Source organism: Thalassophryne amazonica, chromosome 6 (assembly GCF_902500255.1).
Source record: "Thalassophryne amazonica chromosome 6, fThaAma1.1, whole genome shotgun sequence".
Classification (NCBI taxonomy): domain Eukaryota; kingdom Metazoa; phylum Chordata; class Actinopteri; order Batrachoidiformes; family Batrachoididae; genus Thalassophryne; species Thalassophryne amazonica.
The window spans coordinates 31,875,932-31,902,626 of NC_047108.1; the positions used below are offsets into that span (position 1 = coordinate 31,875,932).

At 41.5% G+C, this 26,695-nt stretch overlaps 1 protein-coding gene across 3 annotated transcripts in view; it reads left to right on the forward strand.

Annotated features, from left to right (window-relative positions):
- The window catches only part of mib2 (mindbomb E3 ubiquitin protein ligase 2), a 231,775-nt gene that overhangs the window by 118,989 nt on the left and 86,091 nt on the right, over positions 1-26,695 (forward strand). For 2 of the 3 annotated variants that reach the window (XM_034171927.1, XM_034171925.1), the window contains 4 exons: positions 11,240-11,346; positions 12,730-12,924; positions 14,731-14,873; positions 16,262-16,369. In XM_034171927.1, coding sequence (XP_034027818.1) covers positions 11,240-11,346; positions 12,730-12,924; positions 14,731-14,873; positions 16,262-16,369 — 553 coding nt within the window. The remainder of the gene's footprint in view (positions 1-11,239; positions 11,347-12,729; positions 12,925-14,730; positions 14,874-16,261; positions 16,370-26,695) is intronic. The other variant, XM_034171926.1, reaches the window with a different exon arrangement.

The window sequence follows — 26,695 nt, forward strand, 5'->3', positions numbered from 1 at the left end:
CGGAAACACTTCAAATCCGCAAGCCCACATGCTACGCTATCACCCGGAGCTAAAAGAGGGGAGCAGCGGTCTCTACCGACTACTGACCAGCGCTTCGCTAATCTGCCAGCCAACTCCGAACGAGCAAAGCAGATAAGTAAATTTACATCTAGAATCACTTGATTAACCTTGTAAAGCTGCATTTTCTTAAACATAAACATTTTTTAAATAATATAACTATTTCTCAGAGCTCTTTGAATCGAAAATCGATTCTGGAGCGAATCGTCACCCCAAGAATCGGAATCGAATTGAATCGTGAGTTGTTGTACGATTCACATCCCTAATGGTCAGACAGGTGTGAATGATACTGCGACAACGGTTTCATGCACGCTCATACACGCACACAAACACAGTGTGAGCACCTGGAATATGTGACACCACATCACACCACTGCTGTGGGGAAAAAAGACCACACACCAAAAAACACTGAATTTCTAATATTTAATCCCCCTTATTGAGCGGATAATACAAGTATGATCCTTCTGTTCCTTTGTATATGGCCCATGGTCATAGATGTACAGTCATGAAATGACATGAATGAAGCAGTGGGCCCTTATGTCCACATCTGCCGGTGCCGCGTGTCCAGCCATCCCCGCATGTCCAGCGAGTGGCACGCCGAAGGACACCCCGTCATGTGGACCATAGCTGACATGGGTGACGTGACATTCAGATCGCCAGCTGAGTGTACACATGATCAGACAGTTCTTTTCACATGTACAGCCCTGCTGTTTGTGCTGACATGGTAGCTCCCGTCTGTTGCAAAGGCAATGTGTTTTTATGTATTTCCACGTGAGGACAGCATGCCCAAGCAAGCGCCACATGGTGGGGAGTTGTCAGATGATGTCCTTCATAACATGGCGTGTGCTCTCCAGCTGAGACTTGCAGGTCCACAGATCTCAACAGCAGCAACTGGCGCGGACACGCCCAGCTTACCGAACAAATTCAGCTCAAAGACAAAAAAAAATCATGTTTCTGTTCCTTTGTTATATGATTATTTATGTCATGTATTTGTTATTATGTTTGTAGTTATTGTTGTATTTATTTAATTGGCCTGTTCTCTGTGTTTTTAATTTAACACATCGTGTGCACTGAGCTGCTTAGTGCAGCAGATAACTGAAACAATCTTTCAAATGGTGATACAAACACCAAATTTGGCACACATATTATTTAAACATTACTCTTTTGAGAAAGCAGACTATCCACTTGATTGTTCAATAGGCGGCCAAGTAGGGGTCAATGAAGAATTACACAGGGGTCAAGATTTACATATGCTCCAGTCATATTGAAAGATATACCACATTATTCATCTGATCATACAGATACCAAAAAGGTATAGTTTGGACCATCTTTGATTGAATGTTATGAAGTTATGGGGTAAAAACAGCATAAATGGTACCAACGGTCAATCTCAGTTTGTAAAGGGGGCCAAAGTTAAAGTTGCTCCAATTTTGGTACAAAGTGATGCAAATTATTGGTTGAGTGAATAGGGTTTTAAAAAGGAATAGTTTGCACCATGTGTCGTACTTAGTTATCATGTTACAGGGTAACATATGTCATATGCCATAGAATCCAATGGACATTGACATTGTTTGACCTTTACTTTGGACAGTAAACATTCAACACTGTCAAATCTATTTAATTTATTAATCCTATTAGTTCAACCAACAATTTGTATCACTATTTACCAAAATTGGAGCAACTTTAACTTTGGCCTCCTGCACAAACTGAAATTGAGCTTTGTCACTGTTTTTGCTGTTTTTGCCCCATAACTTCATAACATTCAAAGATAGTCCAAACTATACCTTTTTGGAATCTTTATGGTTGGATGAATAATGTGGTATAGTTTTCAATATGATTGGAGCATCTTTTAATTTTGATCCCTGTGTAATTATTCATTGACCCCTACCTGGCTGCCTATTGAAAAATCGAGTGGATAGTCTGCTTTTTCAAAAGAGTAATGTCTCAGGACTATTTGTGTTGAATTTGGTGCTTGTATCACCATTTGAAAGATTCCCCTGTAAATATTCTCTAATCTGCTGCACTAGCTGTCAGCTGTAACTGACGAGAGCATGAGAGCCCACCCAGACATGTGCATTGCATGGAGTGTTCTTCATGTTGTTGATGGCATGACATATGTTCCCTAGCTGAGTTGCAGGTACACAGTGGTGAGCTGTTCCAGCTGGACATTACAGCTGTCCATATGTGTGCAGCGCTGGACAGCGATCGCACTCCAACCACTCCAGTCACACCTGGCAATGTTGGTTCATGGTGGGGGGCGGTGGACACACTCATATCCCATATTGTGTTGGGGGGACGCACTCGCATGCCACGTGTTGGGGGGATGCACTCGCACGCCACATGTGTTGGGGGGGCGCACTCGCACGCCACATGTGTTGGGGGGACGCACTCGCACGCCACATGTGTTGGGGGGATGCACTCGCACGCCACATGTGTTGGGGGGACGCACTCGCACGCCACATGTGTTGGGGGGGCAACACACTCGCACACCACATTGTGTTTGGAAGACACACGCGCACACCACATTGTGTTGGAAGACACACGCGCACACCACATTGTGTTGGGAAGACACACTCACACACCACGTTTCGGGGAGGCGACACACTCGCACACCACATTGTGTTGGGAAGACACACTCGCATACCACATTGTCGGGGAGGCGACGCACTCGCATACCACATTGTGTCGGGGAGGCGACGCACTCGCACACCACATTGTGTCGGGGAGGCGACGCACTCGCACACCACATTGTTTCGGGGAGGCGACGCACTCGCACACCACGTGTCGGGGAGGCGACGCACTCGCACACCACGTGTTGCTTGGTAATGGCACACTGGTCAGGCACTTAGACATTGCGGCAACTGGCTTGAATGTGGTTGCCTGCCCTCTACTCTCATGCCGGCTGCAAGAATAGCCCCGTCTTTTCTAAGTGCCCCGCGAGTGGTGTTGGAAGTTCGTGGGTGGCACATGGACTCCGGCCATCACCTGCCAAGAGGGGGTTGAATGGGCACTTGCTGTCTTTCAGCCGCTGGTGTAAAAGCTGCTTTGATCATGTCATTTGGGCACAGTGCGACATGGGCGATAATTTTATGCAGCATATTGTGCCGTAGCACGATATGTCTGACCTGTGTACGACATGCTGTGCGAATGCTGCGAACATGATCAGTTGACAATGCAACCTTATCTTGTTCGCCGTTGGAATGGGTTACAGGTGCCAGCAGCACACAAATGTAGAGTGTATGTGCTGTGCACAAATAGCTGTGGTGACAGCTGTATGAGGTGTTCGAGGCAGCTCCAATTTTTTCACGAGTGGCATGTGATTCCTCCTTCGTGCGCAGGCAGCTTCAGTGTTTTATGTGTGAAGGGCTCTGTACAGTATTTCAAGTTTGCTATTGCTAATTTGTAAGACTGTCTCAAAATGTTGGTGTCATCCCCAGCCGCACATTCTTTCCATTCTTTAATTCCGGTTTCATTTTCCTGTTCTGTTTTATACTTGGTTCTGTATTTGCCTCCATAGTGGTCATGTTGTTTCTCCCCACATCTGCCAGTTTGCTAAGTAACGCTCATATGAAGGTGGTTGTTTTGTTAGCTGATGCTCACCTGGAGGCCGACAGTGGGTTCTAGTTTTCCGTAATCCATCCAGGATCCACTGACTGCCCACAAGGTGGCAAACATTTCAATGGATTTTACATAGATAAAACATATGTGCTTTTTAGATTCATTTGGTGCATCAAAGTTCATATAAATAAATCCTTCATGTCTCCCCCCAACTTAGTGACTAAAAGTCTTATCATGTATTGCATATAAACCAGGTGATTTCATTGATTAGCTCATCATCCTGCCTGAAGAGTTGAGCTGTTATATTTTCCAGAGTATAAATCACTTTTTCTCCAAGCTTCGAGGAGGGAGGAGCTTCGGGAGGAGCTCGGAGTCAAGCCGCTGCTCCTCCACGTCGAAAGGAGTCAGTTGAGGTGACTCGGGCATCTTTTCCAGATGCCCCCTGGACGCCTTGCTGGAGAGGTGTTCCGGGCACGTCCCATTGGGAGGTGGCCCCGGGGAAGACCCTGGACACGCTGGAGGGACTACATCTCTCGGCTGGCTTGGGAACGCCTTGGGGTTCCCCCGGAGGAGCTGGGGGAGGTGTGTGTGGATCGGGAGGTCTGGGCGGCTTTGCTTGAGCTGCTGCCCCCGCGACCCGACTCCTGATGAAGCGGAAGAAGATGGATGGATGGATGGATGGATGGATAAATCACATTTTAGTACTTTGGGAGGTCCTGTGACTTAGGCTCCGGTGCGACTTGTAAACCAAAAAAAAATCACCCATACTTTACTAGTAGTAATAATTAACTGTTTATACAGGACTTTACCAGGAATCAAAGCACTGAACAAAATAAACTCTAATAATAAAAGATATAAATGCCAAGTACATTACAACAGTGCACAAAATCATATATATAATATGGGTTTTTCCTCATTTCCTCAGACATTTTTTAACAGGGGCAACTTAGCCTCTACTCTGGAAAATAGAGTAATTACAACATGGAGCAAATGTGTGGACTTTAACTCACAGAAGCTGAGTTTGAGGTTTCGTTTGTTTGTTTTACACATGTTGTCTGGAATGGACTAACACTGTCCCGCATTATTGCTATCCAAGCCTTGCACTGTTTGCATTGCAGGGAGAAGTTCACAGGTTGTCTGTCAATCATATTACAGCCAAATCATGTTGCGAAAGCGATCTGGATTTTAATGTGTAATATAATCCACATTTCCTCAGCATTGATTAAAGGGCCTGTAAGAATTCAGGTTACGACTTTGATTTTTTTGGTTCAGGCTATCTGTTGTGCTGTGAAAATGCTATAAAGCTTAGTGCAGATGGTTGTTTACTATGTTGTGTTCTGAGTGCCTCACAGTGTCCTGTTTGTAGTTAAGGCCCATATATTAAAAGCTACCTTGAGTCATGTCTAGCCGCTTGCATGCTTACAGCACTCAGGGCAGCATATGTGTGAGCCATATGTTTATAAGAGGTGGTTACTGTTCAGTGTATGAGGTCTGTTAGAAAAGTATCTGACCTTTTTATTTTTTTCAAAAACCTGATGGATTTGAATCGCATGTGCTTGCATGACCCAATCTTGAACCTTCGTGCGCATTCGTGAGTTTTTTCACACCTGTCGATTGCGTCATTTGCTTGTAAGCAGCCTTTGTGTGAGGATGGGTGGAGTCTCTCGTCGTTTTTTCTTTGCAAGGAAATGGCGGAACGACTGGAGCAGCGCGAATGCATCAAATTTTCCCAGAAACTGGGTGACAGCCAGGTGGAAACCATTCGGAAGATTCAGACGGCTTTCGGTGACGATGCTATGGGCATCACACAGATTAAGGAGAGGTACAACCGGTTTAAAGACGTCCGCACAACGGTGGAGAGCGCTCCGGGCGGCCATCGATATGCTCAGATGATCAAATGATCATTTCCAAAGTGAACACTGTGGTGATGTGGAACCATCGTGTGACTATCCGAGAAATTGTGGAAGAGGTGGACATAAGCACTTTTTCAGCACATTCCACTGTGACAGAAGATTTTGCCATGAAAAGAGTTGCAGCAAAATTCATCGGCACAAAGCTGCGCCTTCGTGTTGAAGCCTCACAGGACATGTTGTGACATGCCCAGCTCGTCCACAATTTCTCGGATAGTCACATGACTGAAAAGCCACCGAAAGCCGTCTGAATCTTCTGAATGGTTTTACCTGGCTGTCGCCCAGTTTCTGGCAAAATTTGATGCGGTTGTGCTGCTCCAGTCATTCCGCCATTTCCTTGCAAAGAAAAATGATGAGAGACTCCACCCATCCTCACACAAAGGCTGCTTACAAGCAAATGACGCAATCAACAGGCCTGAAAAAACTCACGCATGCACACGAAGGTTCAAGGTTGGCTCATGCAAGCACACGTGATTCAAATCCATCAGGTTTTTAAAAAAAATAAAAAGGTCGGATACTTTTCTAACAGACCTCATATTTCCTTAATCGGTTTTTCAACACACCGACAACACACATACAGTTCCAGTAGCGTTACTGGGTCAGCGCTGTCTAATCCATTTGTTGAACATAATGTTCCACAGCTCCACCTGACCTTCTCAGTTCTATGTCCTATAGTTGCAATAAAGATGCATCACAATTCCACCGTTAGCCTGTTTCTGGACTTTCTCTGCAGTGTAGTTCCAAACACCAGCAATTACAGCTGTTTGCTGCTGTTTTTGTAATGATTACAGTATGTAACCCCTTAGTTCGAGTAACTTGATTAATTTCTTTCACTTCATTCCATTCACTTCTACCGCTTAGTCCAATGAAGGGTCGCGGGGGGCTGGATCCTATCCCAGCAGTCACAGGGCATGAGGTGGGGTACACCCAGGACAGGACGCCAGTCTGTCGCAGGGCCACAAACAGACATACCCACACGCCACACTAAGGGACAATTTAAAGATTCCAATCCACTTAACCCGCATGTCGTTGATGTGGGAGGAAACCAGAGCACCCGGAGGAAACCTACGAAACACTGGGAGAACATGCAAACTCTACACAGAAAGGCCACAGGAATTGAACCCACGACCTTCTCACTGTGAGGCCAACAGTGCTAACCACTAATCCACCGTGCCACCCAACGCGAGTAATTCGATTACAAGAAATGTTTGAGGCAAATTCTGTGCTTCGAAGCTCCATTTAACATTGTAGTACATATGCCCAGGCCTGTATGTGGGCTATAACGTCCCCAGAAAAAAACAGAAGACTAGAGCATGTCCATAGCCATGTAACCTGCTAATCAATTTAGCACCAAAGCTTCAGCTTTCCAGTGCAACCCACACACAGAGTAAAATAAGCCTTTTTTGAAAAGCACGGTCCATGCTGATCATCTGAAATAGCTCACTGCGCATTTAAAGGCGAAGCAGCGCGTTTTTGAGTAATCATGGTGAACAACGAAACAACCAGCTCACCAGTGAAACCTTAACCTCTGGTGTCTTTCAATGTAAAGGTTGTGATTTTCTGACAGTTCTGTGTGAAAGGGAAGTGATCTCTTGTCAACAAATGTTACTTTTGTACATGCCATCTTGCTATATTTGGCAGTGCAGCACGCAGGTGGCTGTTGACCCATGGGCAGTTATTTCGGGAGGTGTATTCCTCTCGTCTTGATCCTGTTTGGGAACGTTGGTAACATTTGGTTAAATAGGATTAGTAATCCTGATCCCTTGTGGTCTTACACAGAGTTGCTGAACTTAAAAAAGAAACAAAACATCATTAACAATGATGTCTGGCTTCTGTTTTTATGATACAAGGAATCTGACACTCATTCATGAAATATTTTGAATTGCCTTTGAGAAAATACTTTTTCTCTAACTAAAATTGTTCTACTTGTCATTTATCATGTACTTGGTCATATTAAGGCTGCACTACTTATGTTTTGTGCTTTTAGGGAGTTCCCCTTTTTTTTTCTCTGACTTAAAATAAACAGTATCTTCCTCAAACCAGCATTACGTTTCCTGAAATTTACTGCAGTAACGCACTGAACCAAGTGGAACATGTACGGTCTTATCTGTCTAATGACAGACTGATATATCCACATGGCTCTCGGTTCACATTCCATGCTTTCCATGTTTTGACCTGAGGTATCCTGCCTTCTGATAGCCATGCTGTCCAAGGATTAGGCTCAAAGCTCTTTTCATAAACGCGTCCAAGCTGAGCTCAGACAGTTTTACGCTGAGAATTACTGTTCTGTGAACTGCTGCAGGATCCAGGGACTGAAGAATTCTGACAGGCAGCGAGGCAATGTTTGAGAGACATGGGAGAAGCAAAGCCTCCCTGAGGACTCACGCTCACAGAGCGTGTTTCAAGTACTGTGGATTCTCTAATTTTTTTTTTTTAATATATCTAAAACAACAAAAACAAAAAAGCTGTTCTGTTAACATGGAAGCCATTGTTTAATCGCCTGTAGAAGTTATGGGAATAGGCAGCTCCTTTGCATCAAGATCGGATCAAATCTTCACCATTAGGTATGCTACCACTTGAAAGCTTTTTGTCTGTACTTGTATGTCTGAAAAGACTGTTATTTTGGAACAGAGGAGGATTATTTTCTTCAAAAGAGGACATCAGCTTTCAACAACAGTTTGTCACAAGGCACATGGGAGACTCTAGACTAGATTTGACCATTTAAAAAAAAATTTCAATCTTTGTGTTTCTCTCCACTGTGAAGCTCTATGACTGATGGTGCAACAGACCAGACTTACACAATTCTCAGTTTCTGTAATCACATCCACAGAAGACTGTTGTTTTGTCCACACAGAAACCGAACTTTCCCAATACAGTCTCTTTCTTTGTTGCTTTCAAAAAGTGTTCAGTGAACACGACACCATTTCAAGAAATATCTGTGTACACGCAAAACTACTGAAAAAGACTAAAAATGCTGTAGGATATATATTAGCAGAGGAAGATGTGGCGCATGCGCATAAAGCTTACATGCATCTGCAAACACAGAAGATGATGATGACATCGTTTCACAGAAGTTGCATATTCATTGTACACACAAAAATACAAAAGCGGTATTATGAGATGTATCCACTGTGAGACCCGTTTTCGAAAAGTAGTGTTTTTGGGCTCTGAAATGCTAACATGATACAAACCTTTTGCGGATATGCCTAAACTCGTCTCCGTGTGGACTGGCTCTGTAACTCTTTCAGGGTTGCTATCTGTCTTGATGGCTTCCCTCACTTGTCTCCTTTTTTGCATAGTCACTCAGTTTTTGAGATCCACTACTTCAGACAGATTTACCACAGTCCTATACTGATTTTATTTCGTAATGATTGGTGTACATATTCAGTGACTTGGAAATTTTTGTGTGTCTGTCCTCTGACCTGTCTCATGAAAACTGGCTATAAGTGTTTTTGTGTTAAAAATAACCGTTATACATAATTTGTCCAGTTATGGAGTCTGAAAATAGAGGCACCGTGTACAAAAATAGCTGGGTAGCACTTTACTATAAAGATACATTAATTAATATGGTAATATGCATTAACCAAGAGGAAATTAAGGGCCTGGTCACATGGCACACTATGATAGCTGAACGAAGGAAAAAAGTCACAAAGTAAAAAATCGTTGAGAAAAAGAGGACAAATGAGCTTGGAGTTTTCCCATCACTGAAAAGTCTGCGAGTCCAGACCGCATAAATGAACAAAACAAAACCGAAACTAACAAAAGAAAAACGAAGCGAATGTCGACCTTGACGCTTTAGACAAAATTAAAATGAACATTCATGATGATGTGACTTGACAACGGGTATCAGACCGAGTGCCAGCCTGTGGTCAACTCTGCAGCCAGTCTGCGGCACCTGCAGCTGCAAGATCTGGATGTCTTGACAACAGGTTTGTCTTCATTACAACAATGTATGCACACAGAGACAGCTGCAACGTGTGTAAATAGTTAAATTAGTTGATAAAACGTTCTTGCCACTATTGTTTCTGTATGTAAATGTTGCTTTTCGTCCCACACATGGACGAGTTACGTTCAGCTCGTCGAATCTTTAGTTATTGATCTGTTCAGATGTTGTCGATGTTCGTGCAAGACGTCGGACTTGGGAGGTTGGTTGGACAAAGTTGGATGACAGTCAAACGGGACGCTGATGGTACAGGGACTACGCAAATGATGAGGAACCGTCAACACAGAAAGCAAAATGGAATACAGATGAATTGAGGTTGTTATCGGGATTTGTTCACATTTTTTAACAGTTCGAAAATTTTGACGAAGCGGCAGCTACAGGAACGAAGCTGGACGGTGGTTAAACGATGTCTCAGAAATTCAACCTAAGTCCAAATTTCTTGTTTCATTTTGGCTTTGGTGTCCTTCGTTAATGCTGTGTGACTGGGGCTTAAGACTTAACTGTACTGAGTAGCCTAATCATTTGCTAAGGATGTCCATGTTAACTAGCATAATAATTCATACATTGTTTTTCATTTTTTTCAGCAGTTGTGTTCTGTATTGTAAACCTTTTGGTAGAATGGCCTAAGCAGAGGGTCACCCCTTTCAGTCTGATCTGCTTGGGTTTCTTCCTCAATGTCATCAGAGGGAGTTTTCCTTACCACTATTGTCTGTGTGCTTGCTCTAGGGGTTGCTAAAGTTTTGGACCTTACTTGTGTGAAGCGCCTTGTGGCAGTGTTGTTGTGATTTGGCGCTATATAAACTAAATAAATTGAAATAAATAGAAATTGAATTTATAAAGATGCTAGTAAGTAATTTCTTTTGGCTTCTTTCTTTTTCAATTGGGATCACCACAGCAGTTCCATTATGGATTTTCATGTTGATTTGGCACAAGCATTATGCCAGATATCTTTCCTGATGCAACTGCACATTCTATGGAGAATGGGCAGAGGTGGGTCTTGAACCACGAACCTTCTGCTTTGGAAATGAGCACACTAACCATTTCTCCACCACCTATCCCAATTTATAAAGGTGCAGAATACGTTAATAATAGTTACTCAGCACACTTCACTGTTAATTCACTGCACAGTGAGTTAATGCAGAAGTCAGCATTAACTCACATGAACACAATAAATGATTACTAAACACAGTTAGCATTAAATTCACTTAGTTGATGCTTATTACTGCATTAACTAAGATCAGTTGATGTGCCTTTATTGTAAGGTGTTACCATTGGCTATCATTCCTGAATGGTTAGTGAGCCAGTTTTGTTAAACTGCTTGTATTAAAACTGAAAGTCAACACTACATGCACATGTTCAGTTTAACTCTGCTGTGGTGGTATAGAGCACAAAAACTGCTGTACTCACTGAAAACAAATACACCACTTTACACTGACAGAAGAATTTTTTTGTGAGCTTCATATTCCCAATTTACTTTAGCTGTGGAAAAAACTGTTCATGTGTTTTATTAAATCCACCACTGTTGCATTATAATTGGTATTTTTCCCCTTTGAAAAGCATGTCATTCTGTAACTGTCTTCAAACATTTTCTTTTGGTTTTGTTGCACTGGACATATCTGGTTTATTATATAACCAATATAAATTATAATACCAATATATTTCTTTCTTGTACCTGTTACTGGAATTGCATTTCTAATAACCTTTTGATTAGATTATACGTATTGTAGCATAAGATGGGTTGTTTATTTGAGATTCTTTTTGTTTATCACAGAGTGTCTTTGTCACCAAGGCAGAACCTCCCACGAATTATCCTTAAAGGAATCTTTCAAGGTGTTAAAGTGGTTCGTGGACCAGACTGGGACTGGGGCAATCAAGATGGTGAGTGGTGAGGTGGATAGCATGTGAAGCACGTCTCTGGACTGCTCATACCACTAAAGCCTCATTGCCCACACAGCAACTTCCTTTCATCTTTGCTTTGGAACTGTACCTCCTTAAAGTGTTTAATCACCTGCTAGCCATAATAACCTTTTATCCTCATGTTTCAATAACCCATGAAATGTTGCATTAATACGTGTCTGCGTGCACTCATCGTGTTGCCAGTGACTCATCTAAGTCTGCTGTGCATATGTGCTTTTAGATTTGCATGTCTGTGTCATGACAAAGACCATATTCAATAACATTTCCTTTTTTTTTTCTTTTTTTTTAATTGTTCTCATTCCAGCTCTGTTTAGCGACATAAACTGAGAAGGTCTTTAATTTGAAAAATAGTTTATGGTGGAAGTTGAAAATTGCGGTCTTTGGGGTTGTTTCTTGTTTGAATTCTGTTTTTATGGCTCCTTGAACAGCTGCCATTTCATTTCTGATGAACCATTATTCAATATTGTCGCTGTATTTATTTTTATTTATTCTTTCAGCATTAGAGGTGATTAGCCTCTACTAGTGGACGTTCAAAATAGTTTCAGAATTTCAGAATTTTTTTCTGATCACTCAGCTAAATGAGCACTCTTTAATGTTTCTTTATGGAGAACTGATGTGTTAATAAATGGGTGTTTTCTGGTATCATCATTTTCTGAGAATAGCAACACTCCCTTTTCTGGGTTGGAATGAATGAGTCAAAATGTCCTTTTGGGGTCTCTGAAATCACCACCCTGGGCTCTGGCTTAAATTGCTCATCAGGCTTAAACGGTGTGTGCTTTAAGTGCAATGTGCACAGTGCCATGCGCTTGCTTGAAATCAGCCAGGTCACTGCTTTACTTGATGAAGTTCGGCACTGAGGCAGATTGATGACTTTCATCTCAGTTGAATTTTATTTATCTCTTGCAATTCGGTGTGCAGCTTTGAAAAGTGAAACGTTTGTTTTTTGTGTTGTTTTGCAGTGCTATGATATAGAATGCAAACGTTTTATTCATACCATTAGGTCTGACTTGCCACTAAACAAATAGAAGTGAATGACTTTGACACCTACTAGCTCATGTTCCTACAGCGAATACGTTTTCTAACATTCTTCTGTGTCTGTCATCTCTCTCTCACCTTACATTCACTGTCGTTCATTCTTGTGTGTTGTCTGCATTGGTCTTTTGAAACATGTTTGCACTGTTGTTATTGAGTCGTGTTTAGATATTTCTTGCAAACAAATCTACATTTTTCAACCATAATGCATGAAAACTTTTTTGTTTTTAAAACTGACTTTTAATTCTTCATTAAGGTTGTTACTGTGCTTTCCTCTTAAATATTTGTGTTTGTGTGCACCTGTATGTTTAGGCGGGGAGGGTAAGGTTGGGAAAGTAGTGGACATTCGTGGCTGGGACACAGAGTCAGGTCGCAGCGTGGCTAGTGTCACCTGGGCTAACGGCACTACCAATGTCTACCGAATGGGTCACAAGGGCAAGGTAGACCTCAAATACGTCACTGATGGCCAAGGAGGCTTCTTTTACAAAGACCACCTTCCAAAACTTGGTAAGCTACAGCGACTTCTTTGTTTAGACACCACATCACTCTTTAATCAGTCATCTGTGTATTAAGCCGATATGGACCATCTTGAAAAATCTGATGTCCATCTGTGAAGCCATTTTCTCCTGCTTAATGATGAGCAGCCCTTTACTTCATGCTCAGTAATTATTAAAGTACAGTGAGTGGCCAGAAAGTATTCATAGCGCTTAGGCATTTTCCACATTATGTTATGTTACAGCCTTATTCCAAAATGGATGAAATTCATTTTTTTCCTCAAAATTCTACACACAATACCCCATAATGATATTAGAAACGTTTTTTTTTTTTTGCACATGTGATTTATTAGACTGAAACGAACTGCTAAAATGAACATTAAGATAAAGATCAAGAACTTTTTGGTATGAATGCCAGGTGTCATGTTTGGATGAAATCAGACACCGTCTTTACACTGAAGCGTGGTGGTGGCAACATCATGCTGTGGGAATGTTTTCCAGCGGCAGGAACTGGGAGACTAGTCAGGATTGAGGGAAAGATGAATGCAGCACTGTACAGAGACATCCTGGATGAAAACCTGCTCCAGAGCGCTCTTGACCTCAGACTGGGGTGACGGTTCATCTTTCAGCAGGCTAATGACCCTAAGCACACAGCCAAGATATCAAAGGAGTGGCTTCAGAATAATGTCCTTGAGTGGCCCAGCTAGAGCAGATCTGATTGAATATCTCTGGAGGGATCTGAAAATGGCTGTGCGCCGACGCTCCCCATCCAACCTGATGGAGCTTGAGAGGTGCTGCAAAGAGGAATAGGCAAAACTGCCTAAAGATAGGTACACCAAGCTTGTAGCATCATATTCAAGAAGACTTGAGGCTATAATTGCTGCCGCCAAAGGTGCATCAACAAAGTATTGAGCAAAGGTGTGAATACGTACGTGTGATTTCTTAGTTTCTTATTTTTAATAAATTTGCAAAAAAAACAAACAAAACAACTTTTTTCGTATTGTCATTACGGGTGTTGTGAGTGGAATTTTGAGGGGGGAAAAAATGAATTTACTCCCTTTTGGAATAAGGCTGTCAAAATGTGGAAAAAGTGAAGCACTGTGAATACTTTCTAGACGCACTGTAACCAAACATAAAATGGTTTTTGAAGATATTTTTACTATACAAATGTTTTCAGTGGGGTCTTTAAAAAGTACCCCTGCCAAAAGGTTGTATTTTTATCTGCAGCTGTTGGTTTTATTTGCTAGAGTACATATAAAATAATGAACCTGTTCTGCCAAAGATGAAAGCCAAAACTTATCAAACTTTCTTCCATGATTTCAGTTTGATGACACTTGGTGAAAATGCTGGACCAAACCTGGAATAGATGCTTATGTTTTGAGGTAGATCAATATAAAGGGACAGAGCTAAAATACTTAATAATTTTGCAGTAGGCAGATTTGCCTGGTCTGCAACAGATATCTTGACATTCTTTAGAAGAGCTGTATACAGGAGCAGAGCCATTAACCTGTTCCCCCACCAAAAAAATTAAAAACAGGATTCAAACAGATATTCATACCATTTTTGATACAAATCTGTAATTTCCTACGGCATCTCCCTTTGTTCACTCAGTGCCACCACAGCAATCAACTTTTTAACATGCTTTGGATCATACTTTAATGGAATTCATGAATTTGTCTGGTGGCTCCTCCAAAATGGACATAAAGGAAAGTTATTTTTTGTGACAGTTTTATAATCACTGTAGTATTTACATTGATTTTTAAGATGTTTGTTTGTTTGTTTTTTGTGCATAGTACTTGATGCTTATTTGTGTGTCCAGGAGAGCACGCGGAGCTGCAGCGCCAGGAGAGTGCAGATGGCCACTCCTTTCAGCAGGGAGACAAGGTTAAGTGTCTCTTGGAGGTGGACATCCTGAGACAGATGCAGGACGGCCACGGAGGGTGGAATCCCAAAATGGCAGAGGTACTTAAATCTTCTCTTTCATCTGAGTGATGTCATACTTATTTTAACTGTAATTTTACTTGGAAAGATCTGCTTGAAATTAGAAAAGCATCTATAGCAGGTACGAATGTAGTTGCACACAACAAAATAAAATACAGTTGTTGTTGTTTGCCTTGTGGCTGTTCTTTTGTTCAGGGGTACCACAGTGGACACAGCACAGATCCGCATTGAGATTTGGCACAAGTTTTACTCGGGGTTCCCTTCCTGATGCAATTCTAGTTTTAGCTGGAGAAGCACACCTTTCTCTCCCTCTCCCTCTCCGTGTCTCTCTCCAACCTCCCCCCCTCTCTGATCACTCACGCGTTTGCTGGTTTGAAATGCAGAGCTTTTTGGAAACGTGATCCCTTTCAAACTGTAAATTAACTGCAAATTTCTGAATATGTCATCAGATACAGAAGGACCTCTGGTTTATTTAATGTAGAAGTTTTATGGCAGAGTTTTCTTTTTTTTTCTTCTTCTTCTTCTTCAGTTCAGAGCGGAGCAGAGACACTGTTTTCAGCTGCTGCTCTTCACAGCTCTGTGGCCACAGAATGCGCTGACTCTGATCTCTGCTGTTTGCGATTTGATAAGAAGAAAATGACAAATATATTTCTTATAACTTTAATTATTGGTTTAAAATTGCAGAACTATGACTCTATAAGCTTGAAATACAATTGAATTGGTACATTTTCAGCAACATTTCAGTTCATTTTTCAGAAATTCTGTGCTGGGTGCCACAGCCAATTTGAACCAGAGAGCTGGGTGAAAATGTGCAGTACTGGGCAGGGGCCACCTGGTGCCGCCCACCGTGGCTAGAACCCTGTGTATAATGCGTTTACATATAAAAACCGTTTTATACTTTTTTCCTGTTCTCTTCTGCAGAGTGACAGAAAGCTGGGCGCTTACCCCCCCCCCCCCCCCCCCAAATTACATTTGCTTGAACCCATAATCCTAGGTATACACTATAGTTTATTAGCTTGGGGGTGAATGGCTGTGTGTCATGAAGGACCAAAACTGCAGGTTTTTCTTTAAAACCAGTCGCCTCAGCAGATGATTTTTTTTGATGAGGTCCTCCTACCAATTTAGTCTCCATCTGCTGAAATCACCTGCTGAGTTGATTGGTAGCAAGTTAAACCTGCACTGCCTTAGCTCTTTACATTCACCTCTGTGTTACACAAGCATTAACTGAGTTTCAGTGCAAGAACGTCTCTTGAACGTGGCATGCACATTATTTATGTAATGCTCAGATGGTCATCTGTGTTCAGCAGAGTGAAAGTAAACCCACTGTGAAATCACAGCTGCTAAAATGAACATTAAGGTCACAGCAATACAGCGAGAGACTCAGGGTGATGAGCTTTTTGTGTTTGCAGTACATTTGCAGGATCGGGACTGTTCATAGAATTACTGACCGAGGCGATGTCAGAGTGCAATACAGTAACAACATCCGCTGGACTTTCCATCCTGGGGCTCTTACCAAGGTACTGTTCCAAAAAGCTTCTATTACTTTAAAGAATAGGCTCTTAGGCAGTTCCTAACCAAACATTAATTACCTCTTGCTGCTGAGTGGAAAGAGCGCTGCTGGAAGGCATACCACCCATCCATTCTTTTGTTAATGCATTTGTTTATCTGTGCATTGGTCCAGATCATTCGGAAAATGATACAACTTGATGAAACATGATGGCACTTTTGTGCACTGAGCACCCCCGCTGGTAATTTGTGTCATGGCATTCACTTGACCCGTTTCACAAAAGGATTTGTCAGTTGTTGGTTGGTAGAGATCGGACAAAATATGCAGTGCATCATGGGAAATTGTTGAGAAAGAAACCCGGTACCGCATGATCCACTTCTCATGCTGTGTATATACTGTTTATGGAAACATAAATAACTCAATTTTCATACCTTTTTGATAAATTCCTTGAGCATTTTCATTTGTGAATCAGATCAGTCTTATTCCTGTACATCACATATCTGCTCTCCTTCACTGTCTTTGCAGTCTGTGAGTCGGTCAGAGTCCAGACTGTTGATGTTTATGCTTGTTACTATATTGTGAATCTACTGTTTTTTCTTAGGGCCTCATAGTGCGAATAAGTACAACTCAGGGTGCTTCACGGTGAAACAGGTCATATGAGCGAACCACGAAACATTGCGCCGACGAGCAGGCGTGCACAATCCCATTGCAACGGTTCATGCACACGACGGTGTCTTTCAAGCAGGAACAGTGTGAAAAGCTGCTGCTCACACTGTGTTCCATAGGACAAGATGCATCACATCATGCCGCTGATGGGGGGTGGGGGGGGAGCGCACGAAACACACGCACACGTGTTGTGGGTAGAGGCGACACTCTGGCACACAGTCATGGGGCACTTAGACAAATTTCACATCCAGCTCAAAAGTGATCGTCTGCTGACTGTTTTTTGTTAATAGTGTGAATGGCCGCACATTTTCCAAGTGCCAAGTAAGCGGTGTTAGATGTTCGTGTGCGTCAGCTGGAATTTGGCCGACACCTGCTGCGAGAGGGTTCGATGGGCTCGCACAGCACACACTCTCTTTCAGCCGCTGGTGTGTGCAAATATCTGTAGCAACAGGTGTACGAGGCATTGGAAGCAGCTACGATATTACACGTTTTGCACACTTAGGCTGAATCTCAGTTCTACCCCTTGGCCCTTCCCCTCTGTTTTGCGTGGGCACGAGAGACAGAGGGGTGTCTCAATTCTCTTTTTGGAGCGAGGCTGAGGGGAAGGCGGAGGGCTGCAAACCCCTCCGTTTGGAGTGAATCTGGATGCACACTCCGTTTGGAGGGGTAGGAGGAGCTTACTGCTGTCTCCGAAAAAACAAACATGGCTCAGAAAGAGCCGCACAAATGTAAGCAGTTTTCATTGCAAATTACGCTGTTTAGAAAGTTATAACTTGCCAAATAACTTTACAGGCCGTTGCCTATGACAGCAACGTGTATGCTGCTGGATGCATGTTGCGTATGTTGTCGTTCTGAAGAATATTGTAACGTTGCTCATGCGCTGAGGTGTTCTAATGCACATACACACGAACGCTACGATAAGACACTTTTATATCTCACAATGGAGAAAATCACGATAAAGGATAAGCATGTTAATTTGTATGTTCATAAATCTTTGGATAATAATGATCCCTGCTGTTGGATTTCAAGGTGTGTAACGTGTGTATTTTGTAAACAAACAGGGAGCCCTGAGTACACTCCTCTCCTAATAAGAAAATGAGAAGTTTCATCAATGGGAATAAGTTGGAAAATATATACACACACAAGTATATGTGTAACACATAACCTGACATCCTAATAGACTGATATTGTTTGTCAAGGAAAGTTCTAAAGGAAATAGTGCTGGATGCAAAAAATGGGAGAATTTGAAAAAGAAATATCAGGTTAACAGAACTAGATGCAGCCCATAACATACATACAGGTGCTGGTCATATAATTAGAATATCATGAAAAAGTTGATTTCAGTAATTCCATTCAAAAAGTGAAACTTGTTTAATGTATACATTCATTGCACACAGACTGATATATTTCAAGTGTTTATTTATTTTAAATAAATAAACTGTTTTCCTGTTTTATTAGTATTTTATATGATTGTGTCTTTTTTTATTCTTTTTATTCTTTTACTTCTTTTACTTACACTCAACAAAAATATAAACGCAACACTTTTGGTTTTGCTCCCATTTTGTATGAGATGAACTCAAAGATCTAAAACTTTTTCCACATACACAATATCACCATTTCCCTCAAATATTGTTCACAAACCAGTCTAAATCTGTGATAGTGAGCACTTCTCCTTTGCTGAGATAATCCATCCCACCTCACAGGTGTGCCATATCAAGATGCTGATTAGACACCATGATTAGTGCACAGGTGTGCCTTAGACTGCCCACAATAAAAGGCCACTCTAAAAGGTGCAGTTTTATCACACAGCACAATGCCACAGATGTCGCAAGATTTGAGGGAGCATGCAATTGGCATGCTGACAGCAGGAATGTCAACCAGAGCTGTTGCTCGTGTATTGAATGTTCATTTCTCTACCATAAGCCGTCTCCAAAGGCGTTTCAGAGAATTTGGCAGTACATCCAACCAGCCTCACAACCGCAGACCATGTGTAACCACACCAGCCCAGGACCTCCACATCCAGCATGTTCACCTCCAAGATCGTCTGAGACCAGCCACTTGAACAGCTGCTGAAACAATCGGTTTGCATAACCAAAGAATTTCTGCACAAACTGTCAGAAACCGTCTCAGGGAAGCTCATCTGCATGCTCGTCGTCCTCATCGGGGTCTCGACCTGACTCCAGTTCGTCGTCATAACCGACTTGAGTGGGCAAATGCTCACATTCGCTGGCGTTTGGCACATTAGAGAGGTGTTCTCTTCACGGATGAATCCCGGTTCACACTGTCCAGGGCAGATGGCAGACAGCGTGTGTGGCGTCGTGTGGGTGAGTGGTTTTCTGATGTCAATGTTGTGGATCGAGTGGCCCATGGTGGCGGTGGCGTTATGGTATGGGCAGGCGTCTGTTATGGATGAAGAACACAGGTGCATTTTATTGATGGCATTTTGAATGCACAGAGATATCGTGAGGAGATCCTGAGGCCCATTGTTGTGCCAAACATCCAAGAACATCACCTCATGTTGCAGCAGGATAATGCATGGCCCCATGTTGCAAGGATCTGTACACAATTCTTGGAAGCTGAAAATGTCCCAGTTCTTGCATGGCCGGCATACTCACCGGACATGTCACCCATTGAGCATGTTTGGGATGCTCTGGACCGGCGTATACGACAGCGTGTACCAGTTCCTGCCAATATCCAGCAACTTCGCACAGCCATTGAAGAGGAGTCGACCAGCATTCCACAGGCCACAATTGACAACCTGATCAACTCTATGCGAAGGAGATGTGTTGCACTGCATGAGGCAAATGGTGGTCACACCAGATACTGACTGGTATCCCCCCCCAATAAAACAAAACTGCACCTTTCAGAGTGGCCTTTTATTGTGGGCAGTCTAAGGCACACCTGTGCACTAATCATGGTGTCTAATCAGCATCTTGATATGGCACACCTGTGAGGTGGGATGGATTATCTCAGCAAAGGAGAAGTGCTCACTATCACAGATTTAGACTGGTTTGTGAACAATATTTGAGGGAAATGGTGATATTGTGTATGTGGAAAAAGTTTTAGATCTTTGAGTTCATCTCATACAAAATGGGAGCAAAACCAAAAGTGTTGCGTTTATATTTTTGTTGAGTGTATTTATGTTTTAAATTTTTTATTGTGTTCTAATCTTATTTCATTTTATTCTGCTTTTAAATGATGTTTGTGAAGCGCCTTGAGGCGATTAGCCGTGATTTGGTGCTATATAAATGAATAAATTATTATTATTATAAATTATTTTAATTACTAATTAATTAATTACTAATCAATCAATCAATGATTAATCAAACTAAATTAATTATTACTATTATTGATTCATTATTATTAGTATTAACATTAATCAATTACTAATTAATCAATTATTAATACTATTAATTATTATTATTATTATTATTATAAATTACAAATTAATTGAATTAATTAACATGACATGATTGCAATGCGTCGAAAGCTGCGACTTCTATTTCTTTGCATTTATGCAGAAAGGCGAGAAAATAAAAAGAGCAAACAGGCTGCTGCAACATGTTGCGATGTTAACAAACAGTGAAAACGGCAGTTTGACACGGGCAGTTTTTTTTCTCCTAAGGCGGAGGGGTGTCTCAATTCATAGGGCTAGAGGAATATCCCTTCACCTTACCCCTTGTTTTAAAGGGGTAGGGGTAGGGCCAAGGGGAAGGGGTACAAAAGAGAATTGAGATTGGGGGTTAAGGTGCAGTTCGACCAACTTCGTACTATGTGTGAATGGGCCCTTAGTGTTGGCTTGATCACTTTGGGAACTAAATTTGAATGAAACATGACTTTTGTGTTGTGATACTGTGTGTGGAATAAAAACAACTAGCTGTGCTGCTAACTTAACCATGCTATCACATTGGGAATTGGGTAAATAGAGTATTGGCATGTCTGCTTTCAGTATCCAGAACTTGATTGCTTATTTGTTTGTATTTATTTATTTATTAGGATCCCCAGTACCTTCTGCCTAAGCAGTTGCTAGTCTTACTGGGGCCCTTAATCAAAAGAAAAGTTTACACCCAAAGTCACACAATATACAACAATGAAAATATAACAATGTGCTAAAACCCCAGATAGCACTGTAGTCAGTACACTCAATAAAATTCCAGTCTAATCATTCACATAGTTCAAACAAACAACCAAACAAAATATTTTAGATGGACGTTAAAAATGTACGTACAGGTTAAATTTCTGATATCATCAGGTAAAATATTCCATTCTGTGAAAGCTCTCTAAAAAACAGGCTGTTTAAAAAACAAATTGTGCCTAGGAAGAACTTTTCCTGCAAGATTAACAATAACTGAGTAGAGCCTAACATGGCTTTCTTTACAAACATTTAGACCCAAGTGAAGTCCAGTTTAAAATAAACAAACAAAAACAAAAAGCATTGTAACCACTTATGAATATCAGTAATTTCAACGTCAATTTCAACGTCACAGTGAGACATTCAAGATATTGTTATTACTACCCTTGTTAGCGTGATATCTCAAGAACTAGTTGACCAGTTTCATTCATATTTAGCATACTTGTGTACTTGGGCGACCCTCTTTACACTTTGTATTACTGATCTGTTGGGACGGGGGGTATATGTCATCTCCTGATGACTCTGATGTATACCCTTTTTGTTAGCAACAGACCATATAACAGAACATTAACTCAACCTTCATAATCATTGAAGGTTCAAGATTCTTCTGTTCATGCTTCACTATCCCCTGGCAGAAGATGGTCACATCTTGACCCTCCACATACCTTTGTTTTGGTTGAGGCCAACAACTTTTTGTAGTACCCTGATATTCATTTTATACACAGCATTTGTCAACCTTCTGCAGGGGTGGTGGCCAAGTGGTTAATGCGCTTGGTTTCAGTTCAGAAGGTTCCGGGTTCAAATCCCACCCCTGCCACATTTCTCCATGTAATGTGGAGTTGCGTCAGGAAGGGCATCCGGCGTAAAACTTGTGCCAATTCAACATGCAGATCCACTTTGGATTTGCTGTGGCGACCCCGAGTGCAAACAAGGGAGCAGCCGAAGGGACTTACTATTTGTCAACCTTCTTTCTATTGATCAGTCAAGTGACCAGCTAGATCATTTTGCTGTAATTATTGCTATTTGTAATTATTAGGGCTTTGTGCTTGGTCCCTTGTTATTTATTTTATATATTAATGATATAGGTCGGGTGTCGCAATCACTAAAGTGTATTTTATTTGCAGATGATACAACTGTCTTCAGTAGTGGTGATAATCTAGAACAGCTTCTGGACATGGTGGAGAATGAGTTGAAAAAGTTTAAGGCTTGAATTGATGCTAATAAATTGTCACTCCACCTTGGGAAAACTAAATATATTATATTTGGAAATAAACAAGTACCTAAATGTAGAAACCTTACTATAAACAATATGGAATTAGAATTAGTAACGGAGAACAAATTCCTAGGTGTTATAATTGATAACAAACTCAGCTGGAAATCACATATAACTTATGTCAAATCAGAAATGTCAAAATCCATCACCATTTTGTATAAAACTAAAGACATACTTTCACAAAAAGGGTTACTCCTTAATAACTCCATACATGACATATTGTGTTGAGATGTGGGAAAACACAAATCAAATATTTCTTTTACAAAAACGAGCTATAAGAATCATCTGCAATAAACATTACCGTGAACCAACACATTCTCTATTTGTGTCTTTAAATTTATTAAAATTTAGAGATTTGGTGGATTACATCACAAGTCAAACTTTGTTTAAAGCAAAAAGCCAAGCCTTACCGATACATATCCAGAATCTGTTCAGATTGAGGGAATCCAGTTACAGTTTACGAGGTTGTGCAATTTTTAAGAAACCACCAGTAAGAACAAATGCAAAGGGTTTTTGTCTGTCTGTGATTGGGGTGAAGAAGTGGAATGAATGTCCAACAGAGATTAGAATGTGTGGCACTTTAGTATTTTTCAAGAGATTATTTAAAAAGAATATTATAACAAAGTATTACAGTGAAGAAAATATGATTTGAATTATAGGTATTGTTTAATTATGGACAAATATATGCATATAAGTGTGTGTGTGTGTGTGTGTGTGTGTGTGTGTGTGTGTGTGTGTGTGTGTGTGTGTGTGTGTGTGTGTGTGTGTGTGTGTGTGTGTGTGTGTGTGTGTGTGTGTGTGCGCACATGTATGTATCATCATTCATTCAGGTGTATGTAGGTATGTGTATATATGTATGTAGATAAACATATGGTGTTCACTAGATATGTTTATGATGGGAATTGAGTTTGTGTTGTGTTAAATGTGTTTGTAGCATGGCCCAAGCAGAGGGTCACCCCTTAGAGTCTGGTCTGCTTGAGGTTTCTTCCTCAATACATCGGAGGGAGTTTTTCCTTACCACTGTTGCCTGTGTGCTTGCTCTTGGGGTTGGTAATGAGTATACATGTATGTATGGATGGATGGATGGATGGATGGGGTGGGCGTTTATTAGCTTTGCTTCTGCTCACCCCCTTTTGGTCACACGTCACTGTGGAGTTGTCTTGTGTATCAGTTTTTTGTTATTGTTGAGTCTGTGTGCCAAATAAATTCATTCATTCATTCAAAAAATCTCTGAGCATCAAAGATTTTAACTCCTGATCAAGCCTTGGAGAACTTCTAACCATACAGCTCCACGGAAGGGTCTGTTAAAACAAACTATGTTAACACAAAGCTCTTTGAATGAATGTGATTGATGCGTGAAGATTTGTAACCGCCTAAGTTGTACAAACTCTAGTTGAAGTGGATATAATCTGGGTCAAACTACAAAGAGACGTTGATGTAACTTCTTCTTAGCAGTACATTTCTGACATAACCAGTCAATATTGAAATCCCCTAAAACAAATTTTTCTCTGTTAGCATTCATTTTCTACACCTGCTTTCTCCAATTAAGGGTCACAGGGGCTGGAGCCTATACTAGCAGTCATAGGGCATGAGGTAGGGTACACCCTGGACATGATGCCAGTCTATCGCAGGGCCATATATCGACAGACAAACACATCCACGTCCCAACGCACACCTGTGGTCAATTTAATGTTTCCAATTCACCGAACCTGCATGTCTTTTAATGTGGGTGGAAACTGGAGCACCCAGAGGGAACCCATGCAAACATAGAGCGAACATGCAAACTCCACACAGGAAGGCCCCAGGTGAGACACAATCTCATGACCTTCTTGCTGCAAGGCAACAGCACTAACCACTAAAGCGCCGGTCACAACCCACTGTGCGTTTTTTTTTTCGCCGTATGTTTTCTGCGGATGCCATGGCCACTACGTTTTTGTGAAAACGTACGGAGGCAGTAGCAAGAGGAGGGAGGGAGTACGTTCAACGCACATCTCTAGGAGTGTAACGATAAAGAGAGTTGACAATAAAGCAGTGTGTGTGTGTGGGGTCGCTTTTCTTTTTTATGAGCGGACCGGAGCGGCAGGTGTTATTCGGCATCGGCGATGCATGAGCATGTCCAGCCTGCAGCGGTCAGTTGTACAAGTGTTTACTTGCCTCGAAAAGTTACAGCTAGTTATCAGACTGAAGCTGTGGAGTGTGTGTTGCTGACGTTTGGAAATAAAGTCCAAGTTGAAGTGAGAAGCTGCGTTGTGCATGCAAGTCTGTCGGCCTCCATAGTATGTGGTGAGTGCCGTAATCCGTACTGCCTACGTACGGATTTGGTTAATTCAATAGTAATTGAATGAAAATGTGCTGCTTTGAATCCGTACTGAGGCAGTACTCACAACGTGTGTCATCTGTACTGCTGGTGAATCCGCAGCCTGACCGCAGCGAAAGTTCTGCATGCACTAAAACCTCTACGGCGTGTCTGCGTGCTCCTAAATTCGTACTGAGGCAGTACTTACGACGTACGAATCTCCAAATTTAGCCCACGTTTTTGCAAGTAGACTGCACGCACATGCAAGTACGGCGGGTTGTGACCACGGCTTAAGCCACCACGCTGCCCCGTTTTCTGTTTGTTTGTTTTTTTTTTCCTGACAGTTTGTAGCTGCTCACGGATCTCATCTGAGCATGATTTATTGGCATTCTGCGGTCTATGACAACATCCAATCTGAAGTGGCTTCGTGTGTAGCTGAACCCAAATGATCTCCAAATCATGTCTCATTCAGTCTGACTGAAGTTTGCTAGGAATAGCATTATTAACGTATAAAGCAACTCCACTCCACACCCATTCCTGTCTCACCCATGACGCTTGTACTTTTGAAACTGGAAATCACTATCAACAAATGTAGAGTCTAAATGGGTCTCAGAAAGAGCTAATACATGAACATGATTAAATGTCAAGTTAAACTGAAGTTCATTTATTTTTATATCTAAGATGACAAATATTCACATGAGCAAACAATAAACCTTTCCCTGTAAACCCAGCTATGGGCATCAGACAAGCCATAATTCATCAACCATTAAAACAAGCAAACATAATAATTCAGTCTGACTAATTGATTTATCTTCCAAGACATGACCAGTTTTATCACCATGTACTGTACAAGGACAGTACTTTTGAGTTTATTCAGATCAAAGAGTTCTGAATTTCTCTACTTCCTAAAGGTCTTTCACATGCACGGCTTTCATCCCTCCTTTTCCAGAATCCAGACTTATGGCCCAGTCACACGGCACATTACGATTCCTAAACGAAGGGAAAAAGTAAAAAAAAGTCACAATTCGTTGAGAAAAGGTGGACGAAAGAGCTTTATCACTGAACAGTCTGCGAGGCAAGATTGTAAAAGGGACGAAAGAGGAACTTAACAAAACCGAAGCTCACAATCTCTATGCTTTAAATGAAACGTGCCTGGAGCCACAGCTGGAGCAGTGTTTGTCTGCATCTTTGCGTTCCAGGACTCAGCGCTGGGATGCACCTCATAGTGCCTGAGTCTTGGAGAAACTGCAAACAGGAGCTGTGGAGATCTGTGTGCACATCGGTGGACCACCTGCTCTGGTTCCTGAACAGTTTCTGTTCAGGAACCAGAGCAACAAACGAGGGATCATCTACATCATCAGAACCCACACTGTCTGTTGACACGCTGCATGCTCAGTCTTGCTCCAATAAAAAAAAAAAAAAAAACACACACAAACTCTGGTGTGCCGTGGTCACTGCTGTATCATTGTGTTGTGTTAATTAAGATATATATATATATATATATATATATATATATATATATATATATATATATATATATATATATATATAAAACAGAAAACTGTCAAAAGGGGGAATAAATATAAGTGTAAAGATGATTGAATATATCAGAGCAGTAAATTGATCAGTGCGCGTGAAAGCGCACATTGACTCACATGTGCGGTTATTTCAACCAGCTGCAGCTGATCCACAACGTGACTTCTGCCTTCCAGAACAGCTCTTTTTTATAATCATCTGAATCATCTACCTGTTGCCACATGTACATAAGGGCTGGATTGTCATTCCTACACTCATATTGTTATATTTAATAAAAAATAATAAGCGCACTCAGCAACTGCTGCTGCTGCATTCAAGTACTGTCGGAAATTACACATCGTTTTTGTTGTTTCAAATTCAGCAGTTGCTTGTGGCAAAATAATTCATTATATCCACACAAAATCTTAATTCTGGCCTATATAAGGTGCCTGAG